This window comes from Pseudorca crassidens, chromosome 14 (assembly GCF_039906515.1).
Source record: "Pseudorca crassidens isolate mPseCra1 chromosome 14, mPseCra1.hap1, whole genome shotgun sequence".
Classification (NCBI taxonomy): Eukaryota; Metazoa; Chordata; class Mammalia; order Artiodactyla; family Delphinidae; genus Pseudorca; species Pseudorca crassidens.
This window is the reverse complement of record NC_090309.1, coordinates 42,673,608-42,690,209: the sequence shown is the minus strand read 5'-3', so window position 1 is coordinate 42,690,209 and position 16,602 is coordinate 42,673,608. Positions and strand designations below refer to the sequence as shown.

Sequence of the window (16,602 nt, the reverse complement as noted above, 5' to 3'; positions counted from 1 at the left end):
CCAAACATGGCTAGTCATCACATATAAATAATTAGTAGTAGTGATTTTTAAAAAACGTCATTTGTTAGGTACCCATTTTGTTCTTTCAGTAGCCTTTTAAGATAGGTGATAATATTTCTTTTCCTAGGTGAGAAGATAGGCTGAGGTCAGTGCTTTGCCTAAATGGTCTTTAAATGCTATAAATTTTTTTAAAAAATGAACAAACAGTAATCTTGAAACAAAGTAAAGGGCTACCTATAGGGGAGTGAATGGCTGAGTAAACCATGGTACATCTATATCATGTAATACTATGCAGCCCATTAAAGGAATCAATTAAAGCTCTACCAGTTGATTTGGAAGGATTTCAATGAGATATTATTGAAAAAAGTATGATGCAGAAAAGTTCATGTAATTAGATTGCATTTTTGTCAAAAAAAAACAAAAATTCCTATGTGTATTTGTGTGTGTGTATACATAGATAGATATAGAATTGGGGCAGATATGAAGGGAAGAAAAGGGGCGGGGAGAGGTCCCAAACAGAAAAGAAAAAGAAGACATACATTTAGGAAAACACATGTTTATAAATGTATAGAGAAAGTAAATATGATTTTATAAGGTCAAGAAACAAATATAAATAAAATCTTCTGTATGGAAAAATAATTGCTCAAGGCCATATGGCAAGAAGGTGATGGAGTCAAAATGAATTAAGTTCAAGACTAATTTAGAAAGACTTCTCTTTTCATGTTCTAAGACAGTGTGAGTGGTTCGGCACAGAATGCTCTTCTACTCAAAAACTAACTGCAAAGTAAATACTTAGTATGTTTCTGCAAAAGAATGGCAATATAACGTACATTCGTTCTCTAATGGTTCAGATTGCATCATTCTTTATTGTTAAGTTGGGGGTATTTTTCCATTGTTTCAAATTCATAAATAGACAGTTTCAGCATTGCTATTTTAACATCTCCTTTTGACTTCTCCTTCTTATAGTTACAGATTTATGGTAATGGAAAGACTGGGAATAGATTTGCAGAAGATCTCAGACCAGAATGGTACTTTTAAAAAGTCAACTGTCCTGCAGCTAGGTATCCGAATGGTAAGAAAGAATGACTTATTTCCCATGCTCCATTTTCAGATTATTTACTTGTTACAACATACAAATTGTTGCCCTTTGTGGAATTATCAGAGAATGAAGGATTATTGCCCTAGAAATGTCAGTTATTGAGCATAGATACTATTTTGGTGAAATTGATAACAGTGGGCTCTGTAAGTGACAGAATGTGCTGTGTTTGGCACTACAAACTCAATTAGGCTTGGTTCTACAGTCTGATTTTTTTTTTTTCTCACAGCTTTGTTTTACATATCAGAAGAAGCTTGCATTTCTATAAGAATAACCTCTCTTTTGTCAGTTATATTTATAACAATGCCAAGTATGGCAAAATATATTATTTTCCATACTACACATGTGGTGGTAAGGGGGTGCTATAACGTTTTTATTATGAGTTTGGGATGGTGGCAGTAATTAGTGTGGCAATGAATAATATATACTTTGCCAAATAAAAAGCAATGAAATCTTAATAGCACCCATGCACACATTTTGTTTATACCACGTATTCGTCTTATCTTGTTTGTGTTTGGTTTGCCTAAGCTCCATTTTATTTTTTCCACTTTAGATAGAATGCAACTACTCATGCCAGGTTGGGATATGGCAAACAGAACTCATTAATTTTCCCATCCATCCTCTAGCCAGCCAACAAATGTTTATTGAGCATTAGGCATAGGTAACATGTAAGTCTCAAGGGTTTCAAAGATGAAGCATAGGTGTTTTCTGTTACTCTACAGAGGGAGAATGCCTTTCTCTGTGATCCTGGACGTGGGCTTTTGTTCTGGGAGCCCCAAAAACTTATTTATAATTATTGCTTGGGCGAGGGATTGTTGAGTGGGCGTCATGATTATTTCACTTCAGGTCTCTGATTTTATTATAATTTTCCTCTTTGCACAGTGTGATTTGGGCACCGTGCTGTCAGGAGCATAGGCATTGTTGAGTCTTGGCTTCCTCTCCATCAGAGGTGCATTTAAAACACTTGATATTTGAGGATCCTTTTATTCACCTTTTTCCCAGGATGAGCGACCAGCACATGTGATAATTTTAGAATAGATAAATGCATAATTGTGAAATACATCATTTTGTCATTGTTAATGTGAAAAAAATACATGTTATTCTCTATTCACAATGTTCAGGTTGATCTGGAGTTCTAAATAGACATCAGTATAACCTTATATATTTCTTTTCACAGTTGGATGTACTGGAATATATACATGAAAATGAATATGTTCATGCTGATATAAAAGCAGCGAATCTACTTTTGGGTTACAGAAATCCACATCAGGTAAATACAGTATTAAGCTTTTGCCTTCAGTAAGGATCTTCAAAGTGCCATACTGAGACCTTCAATAAACAAACTCCTAACAGGCAAAAGTTTGCAAATGAGGACTTAACATGATGAGTGTTGTAATTTATCCTATCTTGCTTATCTAATTTAATGCACTAACCTGATAAATGATTAGGATGAAGAAGCTGAGACTGGGGGCGGGGGGTAAATAATTTATTAATGGACATATAGTGGCTGAGCAGGGATTTGAACTTCTGAGCAAATATAAGCAAAAACCATCAAAATGCAATGAGAGAAGGGATGGATTTATGCAGAGAAAAAAAAAAAGGCTGTCACCTTAGTTCTTCTTCCACGTATAAACAATGAAGTTTTAAACAGAGCAGCATTGCCGATACAACTTTTTGTGATGATGGAAATATCCTGTATGTTACTGTCCAGTATGGGAGCCATTAGCCACACGTGGCTGTTAAGCACTGGCAATGTGGGTAGTACAATACCAAATGCTGGTGAAGATGTGGAGCAACAGGAACTCTCATTCATTGCTGGTGCTATGGCCACTGTGGAAGACAGTTTGACAGTTTCTTACAAAACTGAACATACTCTAACATATGATCTGGCAGTTAAATTCCTTGGTATTTACCCAGAGGAGTGGAAAACTTATATCCACAGAAGTACCTACACACAGATGTTTATAGCAGATTTATTCATAGTTGCCAAAACTTGAATAAAGATGTCCTTTAATAGTTAAATAAACTGTGATTCATCTGGACAATGCAATAGTACTCTACATTAAAAAGAAATGAGCACAGGCTTCCCTGGTGGTGCAGTGGTTGAGGGTCCGCCTGCCGATGCAGGGGACACGGGATCGTGTCCCGGTTCGGGAAGATCCCACATGCCGCGGAGCGGCTGGGCCCGTGACCCATGGCTGCTGAGCCTGCGCGTCCGGAGCCTGTGCTCCGCGACGGGAGAGGCCGCAACAGTGAGAGGCCCACATACCGCAAAAGAAAAAAAAAAAAAGCCATAGAATATTTAACACCACAAGTGGACCCTAACGTAAACTGTAGACTTTTGGTGATAATGACGTATCGGTGTAGGTTCATCCATTGTAACAGATGTAATACCGTGGTGTGGGATGTTGATAGTGTGCGAGGCTATATTTGGGAGGAGGGAAGAGTGGTATATGAGAACTTACTGTACCTTCCACTCAGTTTTACCTAAATTGCTCTACATTTAGTAAAATTGAATTTGAAACTGCTCTAAAAAATAGTCTTAAATAATGAGACTAGTGTGACCGAAGAACTGAATTTTAAATTTAACTTGATTCTAATTAACAATTTTTTTCATCTTGATTTCTTCCCCAGCTTTATTGAGGTTTAGTTGACAAAAATTGCATATGTTTAGGTTGTACAACATGATTTATTTAAGGTATACAAAGTGATGATTTATTATACTATATATTGTGAAGTGATTAATCAAGTTAACACATTGATCACATAGTTACCTTCTGTTTTGTTTTGTGGTGAGAACACTTAAGACCTACTCTTAGCAAATTTGAAGTTTACAGCATTATTAACTATAGTTACCATGTTGGGCATTAGATCCCCAGAACTTACTCATCTTCTAACTAAAAGTTTGTACCCTTTGACCAGCATCTCCCCATTTCTTCCACACCCCAGCCCCTGGTACCACTGTTCTATACTCTGATTTATAAGTTTCACTTTTGTATATGCCACATATAACAGATCATACAGCATTTGTCTTTCAGTGTGTCTTGGTTTATTTCACTCAGCATAATATCCTCTAGCATAGTGTCCTCTAGGTTCACCCATGTTGTTGCAAGTGGCATATTTCTTTCTTTTTTATGACTCAATAATACTCCATGGCATATATATACCACATTTTCTTTATCCATTTATCCATTAGCAGACACTAAGGTCATTTATGTATCTTGGCTGTTTTTAATAATGCTGCAGTAACATGGGAATACAGATATCTCTTCAAGATAATGATTTCTTTTCCTTTAGATATATACCCAGAAGTGGATTGCTGGATCATATGGTAGTTCAATTTTTAATGTTTTTTTTTTTTTTGAGGAACCTCCATACAGTTTTCCATAATGACTGTACCAATTTACATTCCCACCAGCAGTGTACAAGGGCTCCCTTTTCTCCCATACCCTCAACAGCACTTGTTATCTCTGATAGCCATTCTAACAGGCATGAGGTGTTGTCTCATTGTGGTTTTAATTTTTCATTTCCCTGATGATTAATAATGTTGAGCACTTTTTCATATACTAGTTGGCCATTTGTATGTCTTCTTTGGAAAAGTGTCTCTTTAGGTTCTTTGCCCATTTTTGAATTGGGTTATTTTGTCTTGTGAGTGAGTTATATGAGTTCTTATGTATTTTAGATATTAACCCCTTATCAGATATGTGGTCTGCAAGTATTTTCTCCTGTCCCATAGGTTGCCTTTTCATTCTGTTGATGGTTTCCTTGGTTGTGCAGAATCATTTTAGTTTGATGTAGTCCTACTTGTTTATTTTTGTTTTTGTTACCTATGCTTTTGGTTTCAATTGCAAAAAATCATTGCCAAGGCCGGTTCTCAAGGATTAGAAGAATTAACATTATTAAAATGTCTGTACTACCCAAAGCAATCAATGGATTCAATGGAATTCCTACCAAAATTCCAATGGCATTTTTCACAGAAATAAAAAACCAATCCTAAAATGTGTATGGAACCACAAAAGACCCTGAATAGCCAAAGCAATCTTGAGAAAGAACAAAGCTGGAGGCATTACACATCCTGAATCAAACTATATTACAATGCTATAGTAATCAAAGCAGTATGCTATTGGCATAAAAACAGACATAGCCCAATGGAACAGAATAGAGAGCCATGCATATACGATCAACTAATTTTTGACAGGGGTGCCAAGAACATTCGATGGGGCAAAGATAGTTCATCAATAAATGGTGGTGGGAAAATGGGGTATACGCATGCAAAAGAATGAAATTGGACTCTTATACCATACACAAAAATAAACTCAAAATGGATTAAAGACTTAAACGTAAGACCTGAAACCATACAACTAGAAGAAACCTAGGAAAAAAGCTTAATTTGGGGCTTCCCTGGTGGCGCAGTGGTTGAGAATCTGCCTGCCAATGCAGGGGACACGGGGTTCGAGCCCTGGTCTGGGAGGATCCCACATGCCGCGGAGCAAGTAGGCCCATGAGCCACAACTACTGAGCCTGCGCATCTGGAGCCTGTGCTCTGCAACAAGAGAGGCCGCGATAGTGAGAGGCCCACGCATCGTGATGAAGAGTGGCCCCCGCTTGCCACAACTAGAGAAAGCCCTCGCACAGAAACGAAGACCCAACACAGCAAAAATAAATTAATTAATTAATAAACTCCTACCCCCAATATCTTCTTTAAAAAAAAAAACTTAATTTTAATTGGTTTACATTTACAAAACCACATGTGGCTAGTAGCCACTGTATCAACAGAGATTTAAAGAGTTAAAAAAATTGAGTCTATAAATAATTAGAAAACATTTAGCTGAATATTTAACTGAACTGTACATGAGGAAAGAAATTTCTAAATAAAAATACCCCCAAAATCGTAGAAAATATTGTGAAATTTCAAATTTTAAGATATCTGTATATTAAAAAAATTGAAAAATGAAAGGCAAGTGAAAATCTAGGAAGGATATTTATGACAAATATTTTAGGATATATAGCAAGTTTTAAGAAAATTAATAAGAAAAACACCAAGTAATTTCTTAAAATAATGATTTAAAAGAATGAGCAGAAAAGAAATACGACTACCTGAGAAATAAATGAAGAAAAGTTCACAATCACTAAAAACTAAGAGATATGCAGATCAAAACAGTGAGGCAACATTTTAAAAGAACTTATCAAATAGGAAAAGTCTAAAATAATAATCTGATGATATTGAGGCTGATGAGGGTGCAGACACTTGTAGAATGCCAGTGGGAATGTAAATTAAATGGGAGTAGTAGAAGAAATTAAGTTAATGGAAGGGCAATTTGGAAATATATATTAAAAGCCTTTAAAAGTCTGCATACTTTTTTAAGATTAGGTTTATTGAAGTATAATTTACAAACAGTAAAGTTCATCCTTTTAAATGTATAGTTTGATGTGTTTTGACACATGTATATCATATAACCACTACTATAATCAAGACAGAGCATTTCTATCATCCTCAGAAATTTTGTCAGTCAGTCCCCTTTTCTCACCCTGAGGAAATGATTTCTGCCCCTATTTTTTTTTTTTTCATTTTTAGGGATGTCATATAAATGGAATTACAGCTTTTTACTCTTTGTGTCTGGCTTCCTTTACTTAGCATAATATTTCTGAGATTTATCCATGCTGTAGTTCATTAGTAGTTCATTCCTCTTTAATGATAGGTAGTAGTCCATTGGAAACTACTGCAGTTCCTTTATCTGTTTACCTCTGGATAGATATTTGTGTTGTTTCCAGTTTTTGACCATTATGAATGAAGATGTATAAACATTCATGTACAGGTTTTTGTATAGGTATATATTTTAACTTCTTCCGGGTAAATAGCTAGGAGTGGAATTTCCAGATTGTGTGGAAGTGTATGTTTAACTTTAAAAGAAACAGCCACACTGTTTTCCAGAGTGATTGTACCATTATACCTTCCCACCAGCAACTTGGAAAATTCCAGTTTTCTCATATCTTGCCACCACTTGGTTTCATTAGTTTTAAACATTTAAGCCATTATAGTAAATGTGTGGTTATATCCAGCAGTAGGTTTTTTAAAAGTTATTGTTTTATTTATCCCACATGAAGTGCGAGCATAAATCCAGGCGTTGTTATTCCCTCATTGCTGTAAGTAAAAAGGACCAGTTTTTAAAATTTATTTATTTATTTATTGTGAATTGTCTGCTCATGTCTTTTGCCCATTTTTCTAACATTTTTTTGTTTTTATTCCTTGATTTTGAAGAGTTCTTTAGATATGAATTATATTAGTCATTAATCTATTATATATTTTGCAGATATTTCCTCCCAATTTGACTTTTCTTCTTTGATTATACTTGTGTTGTTTTATTGTCATGTAGAAGATAAATTTTTAATGTGGTCAAATTTATCAATCTTTCATTTACTATGGATATTGAGTTGTGGTTAGTAACCTTGTTCTACAGACAGGTGTATATGAATTTTATTATATGATTTCATTCTTTACATTTAAATCTCTTTTTCACTTAGAGGTTATTCTTTTACATGACAGGAGGTATCAACCAAATTTTATCTTTTCCTAATTGATTTTCCAAGTTTTCAACAATATTTATTAAAAATAAAAAACTTTGCTTCAGTGATATTATTGCCATCTTTATTATATACTAAATTTCCGTACATACTTGAATTTATTCATGTACTTTCCATTGAATCCTTCTGGTCTGACTGTCTATTTATGCTTCATTGCCATACTAGTGCATTAATTTCTGAGGCTTTGTAGTGTATTTTAATATCTGGTAGGACTGGTAGTGCCTCGTAGATTTTCTTTTTCAGTGAAATTCTAGCTATTCATATTTTTCTATATTTTGTTGTGTAGCATTTTCATTGGAATTTTGTTAAATTAATTTAGGGAAAACCTGACATCTTTATGATTATAGATATTCTATTCAACAACAGGGAATGTTTTTGAATTTCACCAGTTTTTACTTTTGTATCTTCTGAGGTATTTTAAAGCTTTCCTCATATTAGTTTTACACATTTCTTGCTACACTTATTCCTAAATATTAAACCATTTTTTTTTGTACTGTCAGTGCAGTTTTAGTCTACCATTTTATCTTCTAAGTGATTATTGTTTGTGTATATGAAAGTTACTGATTTTTATGCATTCATTTTATATCCTGTTAATTTATTGAATTTGGGGTAGTTTTAGTAATGATTCTCCAGGGTTTCCTTAGGAAACTGTGTATCATATACAAGGAGATAATAGTTTTCCTTCTTTTCCACTTCTTATATTTCCTATTTGTTTTCCCTAATATGCATCCAGCATATAGTAAATTGTAGTGAAGTTCGTGACCATTCTTTCCTCTTCTTGATCTTATTGGAAATGCCTAAAGTAGTACCCCACTAAATGTGATTGATACTGGCTTTAGGACTAAGGCACATCTGTGTATATGTGAATATGTGTATGTGAGTGTGTGTGTGTCTTTATAGTTATATTAAGGAAATAATCACCAGTTCCTCTGTTCTTGAATGGATGTTTTGTTTGTATGGAATGGGTATTGAATTTTGTCCAGTGATTGTTTAGCATGTACGGAAATTATCACGTTTTTCTCAGGTCAGTTAATATAGTATAATATATTGCTGTGCTTCTAATATTGAACCAACCGTACTTTCCAGGAATAAATCTCACTTTGTTATGGTATATTATTTACTTAATATGATACTGAAGTGTGTTCAGTAATATTTTATGTAGTATTTTCTTATTGGTATTTATAAGTGATATTGGCCTGTAATTATCTGTTTTTGTACTATTTTTTTTATCAGATTCAGGTGTCAACATTCAACTTGCTTCATAAGAAGAATTTGAGGTTTACCTTCATTTTCTGTGTTCCAGAACTATTTCTACTATATTGGCACCATTTTTTTTTTTTAATGTGAAATTCTCTGGTTCTGCTGAGGACATTCCTTGTAACTCTCAATTTTTTCCCATGGAAATTGATTGTTAAGCTCTTTAATCTCTAGTTGGGTCAATTTTAGTAGTTAGCAGTTTTGTCTAGTTTCTCAAATTTATTTGGTGATCTGCATTGTACTCTCTTAGGACTTTTAAATTTCTTCCCCTTCAATGATTGTTTCCTTCTAGTTATTTTTTATTTTTGCTTTTTCTTCTTCTTTTTTTTACCTTGATGAAAGTAGCTAGTTTGTCCATTATGTTAATTTTTCAGCAAACTTGGATTTTGATTTATTAATGAGATATATTGTTTTTTCTTTCTATTTCATTAATTTCTGATTTTGCCTTTGTTATATCTTTTCTTGTGCTCTTTTAATTTGACCCTTTTGTTCTTTTTTCTTGGTCTTCAATTTGGGATCTAATTCATTTATATTCATTTAAAATTTTTTTACTTCTGTAGGTGTTTAAGGCCATGATTTTTCCTCTGGTCACTGCTTTATATTGTACTTCATGGATTTTGATATGTAGTGTTTTTATTATCTTTATTTTTTAGAATGTTTGTATTTCTTCAACAAAAAGCAGTGCAGTAGAAGGTTTTTAAGTTTTCATGTAGAAAGACCTCTTAAAAATTTTTGGTTATTAAAATCTAGACTTGTGACAAGATGGTCAGAGTATTGTTTATAATAATTATATTTGGAATGCACTGAAGCTTTTATCATGACTTAGAAGAGGATCAGTTTTTGTCAGTCTTCCATGTTTTCCTGAGGAAAATATAGTCTCTGTTTTCACAGTGTAAAGTTTAATATCTTTCCAGAAGATCTACCTTATTGACTGTATTATTTATGTCTTCTATATTTTCATTTAGTTTTTGTCCACTTGATCTATTTTGAACTGAGAGTGGTATTTAAGCCTTCAATGGTTAATGTGTTTCTGTTGGTTTCCTTGATTCTGCTGTAGTTTCTGTTTTATAAAGATCATTGCTGTGTCATTTGGTAAATATTCATAGTTATGTTTGTTGTGTTTCTTGTGTGTTTTCTTTGATCTTATATTCTTTTAAGTTTTTTTGTGGAGGAGGAATCTGTTTATGAAAGTTTATATTTTTGTTGTAGTGATAATCTTGGTATTTACACCTTTTAAAGATGCTTTGAGCCCACTCTTCTGTGTTTAACTTTTTAGTACTACTATGATAGTCTTTTGTGGTATTTTTTTTACCACAACTTTAATAAGTTCACTATCAGTGAGTTTATTTTACTTTCCTCCTTTCCTTACTGTTGTCTTGAAGTCATACTACTTGGTCAGAATATATATCATTTGTATGTTCTTCATTTATCCCTAGCCTTGTTTTTTTAGTGTTAGAGATAATTATATTAAATGCTCACCCTTCTGTCCTTTTGCCAAAGTTACTCATCTTTTGATTGTTTGAAACTAATCTTCTAGTAGATTGTTCGAGAAGTACCCATGGGTATAGCATTCCCTTGCATGTATAAAACGTTTGCAATAGCATTGATGCCTGAAGGGTAGCTTGGATGGATTTAAAATATTTAGTTCATACTTTTTGTCCTTGAATTTCTTGAAAAGGCTGGTCTATTTTTGCCTTGTTTGCAGTTTGCTTTTAATAAGTCTGCTGCCAGTTTAATACTTACTATTGTATGTTATTTGTCCTTTTTGCCATGATCTCTTCAGGATCTTTTCCTTTATTAATAGTGTCTAATCATTTTACCAGGATATGTTTTAGAGTAGATCATTGTGTATCAGTTTTCCCAGATATCTGATGGGGCCCTTTTGATATATAAAATAAGCCTTTTATTTCCAGAAAGTTTTCTTGGTTTATTGTTTTAAATGTTACTTCTCTCTTCATGTGTGTTTTAAATTTAAACTATGGAGAAAGGAACTTCAGCAGTAAGCTATTTAATGAACAAAAAAAAAATAAGTGGGAAAAAAAGATTCAAAATTAGAGAGGGAAGATGTTGTTGAATATTTGGCAAGAGAAAAAGGCAAGAAAAGTTGACATTTGTACAGCCTTTGTCAAAGCAATAGGGTTGTTAGGATTGAGGTAAAATTGGGAAGTAGAGTCAAAGAAGTATTGGATAAAAACAGCAGCCTTCTTAGTTGCGGTGGAATGGAAGAGTTCTGACAAGGATAATAATCAAAAGTCATGTCCTGGGGCTTCCCTGGTGGCTCAGTGGTTGAGAGTCCGCCTGCCGATGCAGGGGACATGGATTCGTGCCCCAGTCCGGGAAGATACCACATGCCGCGGCAGAGCGGCTGGGCCCGTGAGCCATGGCCGCTGAGCCTGCGCGTCCGGAGCCTGTGCTCCGCAACGGGAGAGGCCACAACAGTGAGAGGCCCGCGTACCACAAAAAAAAAAAAAAAAAAGTCATGTCCTGGATAGCCAATTGTGGGCACAATTGATGTTCTGGAATGTTTTTATTTTGTTGGGTTTTTGGGAGAAAATTTCCCAAAATAATATTCATAGTGGGATCAAGCAATGTTTTTCTTTAAAAATAGCCCCATTGGGCTTCCCTGGTGGCGCAGTGGTTGAGAGTCCGCCTACTGATGCACGGGACACGGGATTCGTGCCCCGGTCCGGGAATATCCCACATGCCGCGGAGCACTGGGCCCGTGAGCCATGGCCAATGAGCCTGCGTGTCCGGAGCCTGTGCTCCACAATGGGAGAGGCCACAACAGTGAGAGGCCCGCGTAACGCAAAAAAAAAAAAAAAAAAAAAGCCCCATTGAGAGTCCGAATGGCCTATTGTAGATTATTTTGATTCTTCTCATCACTTTCCCTGTATTTTAATAGCATTTTGGCCATTTCTTGATAATTCATCTGATACTATCTAAATATAGAATTGTGAAGATTCTTGAAGTGTACACCCTTTACCTTCTTTCTTTCATGATTTTCAACATTTTTACTGAAAGAAAAACAATCCCAACTTCATCTGTGGAAAAATCTCATTTTTAAAAAATCTGGGATTTTTTAGGTACTTCTTTACATCATCTCTGTTTTAGTAAGATATTTTTAAAAATCTTTATTTTAGACAAAAGATTAAAGAAAATGCTTTAGTGCTAATATTGTACTTTGTACAAGAAATAGAAATCAAGTGTACTGGTTTGGTTAAAAAATTCTTTAAATTAAAATAGTATTACCAGAAATGATACTGAGTGATGGTTTTGCCAGTGAATAGGACCATTCATTTGGCTGCATCTCCCGGTGTCACTAGTGAAGGAAGTTGAAGCACTTTAACTAAAATCAGGGTTTACCCACCTTTTTATTTATGGAAGGCCACCCCTTTGTTGATCAGAAGCATGTTGTTTTTTCACACAAAGCCTACATCCCTGCTCTTACCTGCAGCCTTTCTTGATGATTTTGATCTGCACTGATCTCTGTTTCTAATTTCCTTTAGCTTCTAATGTGTATTTTACACACATGAGCACTCAAGTTTCACTTGTCTTGTGTTGTCTTATATTCTGAACTAGAAAGAACTCCTTGAGACTTACAGGAAGGTATACTTCTCTTCCTTCTTTTGTATTCCTCACAGAACCTAGGTTAGTGTTCCTTTTGTAATAACCCTTCAAGAAATACTTTACTGACTTCTCAGGACATGAGGCCAATACCTCTCACTTAGTACCAGGACTAAGTGGTACTTGATTGTTCAGCTCCTTGACCCCATGATGCGCCGTGTGTTTCTGCCCCAAAGCTCCTGCTAAGTCGAAGGTGGTGGCCCTCACAGATAGAGAAGAACAGTTCTTCATGTCAGCATCTGGAGTGATAAGTATACCATTGGAAACCTCCGATTTTTACAAACACGTGTTTGATTACTGGGACTTGTGCTAGACTGGAAGTCAGGAAACCAGGTTCTGGTCCCAGCTCTGACACTGAACAGAATTACAGCTTTCAGAAAATCGTTTAACCTATGTAGACTTTGGCTATTTACTGTATAAAATGTGGGACTCTAAGTGATCTCAAAAGTTCCTTCTTGCTGGAAAAGTCTGTGATTCTCTGAAAACATGTTTTCCAAGTACTTAATGCTTATTGCTGAAAGTAATGTTTCTTATGCTGTTTCCAAAGTGTCTTGATTATTGTTGCATAGCTAAAGAAGTTAAAAAGTTTAAATTTAGAAAAAAAAATTAATGATCTGGGAGCAGGAATTGTAGCACCTGACCTGTATCTGGTGGCAAAATACTCACTTTCAGATTCCCTAGGATATCCATAAGGGTAGGGTCATAAGCCTCATTAAAGCTGCTTGTTCACTGTTTGCTAGAGGGAATTCTAACATAATCCATTTATCAATCACAGTTACTTGTAAGATGGAGTGTGAATTTGTGTTTGTAAGAATTTTGCATGGTACGTGCAGATAATATGGTTACCATTTAGAGCGAGTATTTCCTTTGTCGAACATATATAGTCCTGGTAACATACCTCTGTATCTTATTATTTCCAGAGTAGCATTATATGGTCTTAGCTTGATGATACCATAATATTGCTAGATGGTACAGGTGGCAAGGCTACTTTCGAATATTTTGATATCACATGTATAGGGTTATACTGTAGATTAAATAACATGGTGGTGTTTACAGTCGCTTAAAGTGTATAATAACATTCATGTTATTTTCTTTCTTCCTAGTGAGGTTCTGCTATATTTTTTCAGTTGAGTAAAAAGACTTTGAAAATTGTTCCTATGATTTTAGTTGTTTGAACTTTTTTTTTTTGCGGTACGCGGGCCTCTCACTGTTGTGGCCTCTCCCGTTGCGGAGCACAGGCTCCGGACGCGCAGGCTCAGCGGCCACGGCTCACGGGCTTAGTTGCTCTGCGGCATGTGGGATCTTCCCAGACCGGGGCACGAACCCGTGTCCCCTGCATTGACAGGCATTCTTAACCACTGCACCACCAGGGAAGTCCAAGAATTCAATATTTTTGAGTCTTGGCATGAATATCAGTGTATTTTGGCCATATATGAGCTTTGGACACAAGGAAAGGAAAGAAAAAGGAAAGGGGGAAAAATAAGAACAGAAAGCACTTTTATTTTGCCTAGGGCCCCTCCAGTATGACCCCTCCATACTGGTCAAATTGGTCAGTATGTCTCACAAGATTTGTTCTTACACATAGGATCTCCAAGCAGTTAGTTCCTGAACAGTCTGCTTGTTTCTTCTGGAGCTAAATGTCCTTGTTCTGAATCAGAAAGAAGACATAAAAAGAGGGGTTTTTATCTTCTCCTAATACCAGGCAAAAAGTTGGTTAGAAGAAGCTTGAGACTCTTTGCATAACTTTGTATTATGTTGGCGATTCAGTGTAGAATCGTGAAGGGTGTGAACTCTGGAATCAGACTCCTCGGGTTTGAGTTCTGGCTTTCTCTCTTCTTAGTTCTGTATTCTTAGCCACAGTATTTTACCTCTCTGTGCTTCAATTTCTCCCTCTAAAAATAAGGATAATAGCACCTCACTCAAAGAGGGATTGTAAGGATCAGATGATTTAGACACGTTAAAGACTTAGACCAATATCAGGTGCATAGTAAGCCCTCAGTAAGTACGAGCTAGAAAAACTTTTTTTTTTTTTTTTGCGGTACGCGGGCCTCTCACTGTTGTGGCCTCTCCCGTTGTGGAGCACAGGCTCCGGACACGCAGGCCCAGCGGCCACGGCTCACGGACCCAGCCGCTCCACGGCACGTGGGATCTTCCCAGACTGGACACGAACCCGTGTCCCCTGCATCGGCAGGCGGACTTTCAACCACTGCTCCACCAGGGAAGCCCTAGAAAAACATTTTTTTAAATTATTTTTTAAGCTTATGACAGAAGAACCCCTTATCTTATTTTTGCTCCCCCAGAATTGTTTAGATTTATGAAAAAGGACATTTGGTGTTCTGGTTAGATGTTAAGAAAATGGTAATGAATTGATTTAATAAGTGTAGTTCTCCCAGGTGGGTAGTTTGATGATAGGTGTCCCTTAAAAGTTGTAAGGAACAGAATGTTCAGGGTCTGTTTTCTATAAAAGGGAAAAAGAATTCACATTTTAGGAATGTATATGCTGTGTAAGTACAGGATGGTCTGTTTAACAAATCACCTGTCCCCAAGAATATAGTTCCCAAGAGAGTTAATGCTTTTGAAAAATTAGTGTTTGTTCATAATCAATACATGTTTGTTGATGCCTACTGGGTCCCACTGGTCATATTATTTAAATTTCTGAAGACCAGATGTATACATGACCAAACAATTGTTTATGACCAAAATATTTGAGCATCCTAATTCACAAAGGGCTATATATGTTGTTGTTGTTTTTTCCAGTTAATATGGGAAAGTGGCATTTCTGAATTCTAAGTCAACTCATTGAGCTGTATAAATTGGTTGGATTAAGAGGTATGCCTGTTGTGGGACTGTTAAAAAACTATGGACCCCCAAGGGGATGTGCATGTAAGAATGGCATGATTGCTAGCAACCTCAACACTGTCTTTGAAATCAGTAGAATTTGTAGTTTACGTAGAGCAAGGAGATGCTTTTGAATGTTAGATAGCTGTGTTTTATGTAGACACAGCTTACATGTAGTGAAACTTTTTATAATGTATTTGACGGTCAAATTATATCAGCTAACATTTTGCATCTGCTGTTAACAGATAGACCAAGCTCTGATAATGCTTACCAGCATATTGCAAAGTCTTAAGCTCAGATTTGATTTAGGCAAAGAGGAAGCCTGTGAATTGGATGCAGTTTAGATTATCCTCTTCCATTGCCTATTTATTTTGTTAAAGGACAGACACAAGTGAAGCACTTTCATATCATCTTGGAAATGAGAAAGAGAAGGTATTGTAGGTTTCTTTATATAATCTTTGAGAACTTGTGTCAAAAGGAAAAATTGGAAATTGACTGTAATTGGAAAAGTTTTGTTTTGTAGGTGAAGGTATTTTTAGTAAAGAAGCAATTGCTAGCCTATGTATTATTGAGGGAATTTCCCCCCAAAGCCTGGAAAGAATAGTAAGTCAGAGCCCAGCTGTCTTGGATTAAATAGGCTTTCACATATTGCTAGAAGAACCAGGTTGAAATAGAAGGGCAGGTCATAGGGTCAAAATGCTAGTATCGTTAGGAATACTGCTAAATATAACTCAGTATTTTGTTATGAATGCTTGAATTTATGGCGCCGTTTAAGGCAGTCATAGACTTGGGTCTGATGGAGCAGTAGATGGAGTGAAGAGATAGTGATACGGTACAGCTTTCTGCTTGTTCTTCATATGATGACTCCATGGATGTGTCTTTAAATCTCTCACTCTCAATGAGTAGGTAGTTGTGAGATCTAGGAGGAAAAAAAAACCCAACATATAAAGCACATGTAAAACAATATATAAGGTCAAACTGTATTTTTGAAAAATATATCTTCATGTTTATTCTAATAAACATCCTGTTTGAAAAGTAACCTGGCAGCTTTTAAAAGTCATATTCTTTTGTCTGGGCTGAATAGTGATAATGCACATGTGTCATCTGTGGCATCGTGTTACTGGCAAAAAGAAGGTAGGGAAGTTGAGGAGAAACAAAAAAAGTACTGTATAATAAAAGAATAAAAAGCACATATTTATATCAAA

General features: G+C 35.6%; 1 protein-coding gene across 6 annotated transcripts in view; it reads left to right on the top strand.

The window, feature by feature from the left end:
* The window catches only part of VRK2 (VRK serine/threonine kinase 2), a 96,989-nt gene that overhangs the window by 43,775 nt on the left and 36,612 nt on the right, over positions 1-16,602 (top strand). For all 6 annotated transcript variants that reach the window (XM_067704993.1, XM_067704992.1, XM_067704990.1 and 3 more), the window contains 2 exons: positions 967-1,072; positions 2,274-2,366. In XM_067704993.1, the coding sequence (XP_067561094.1) occupies positions 967-1,072; positions 2,274-2,366 (199 nt within the window). The remainder of the gene's footprint in view (positions 1-966; positions 1,073-2,273; positions 2,367-16,602) is intronic.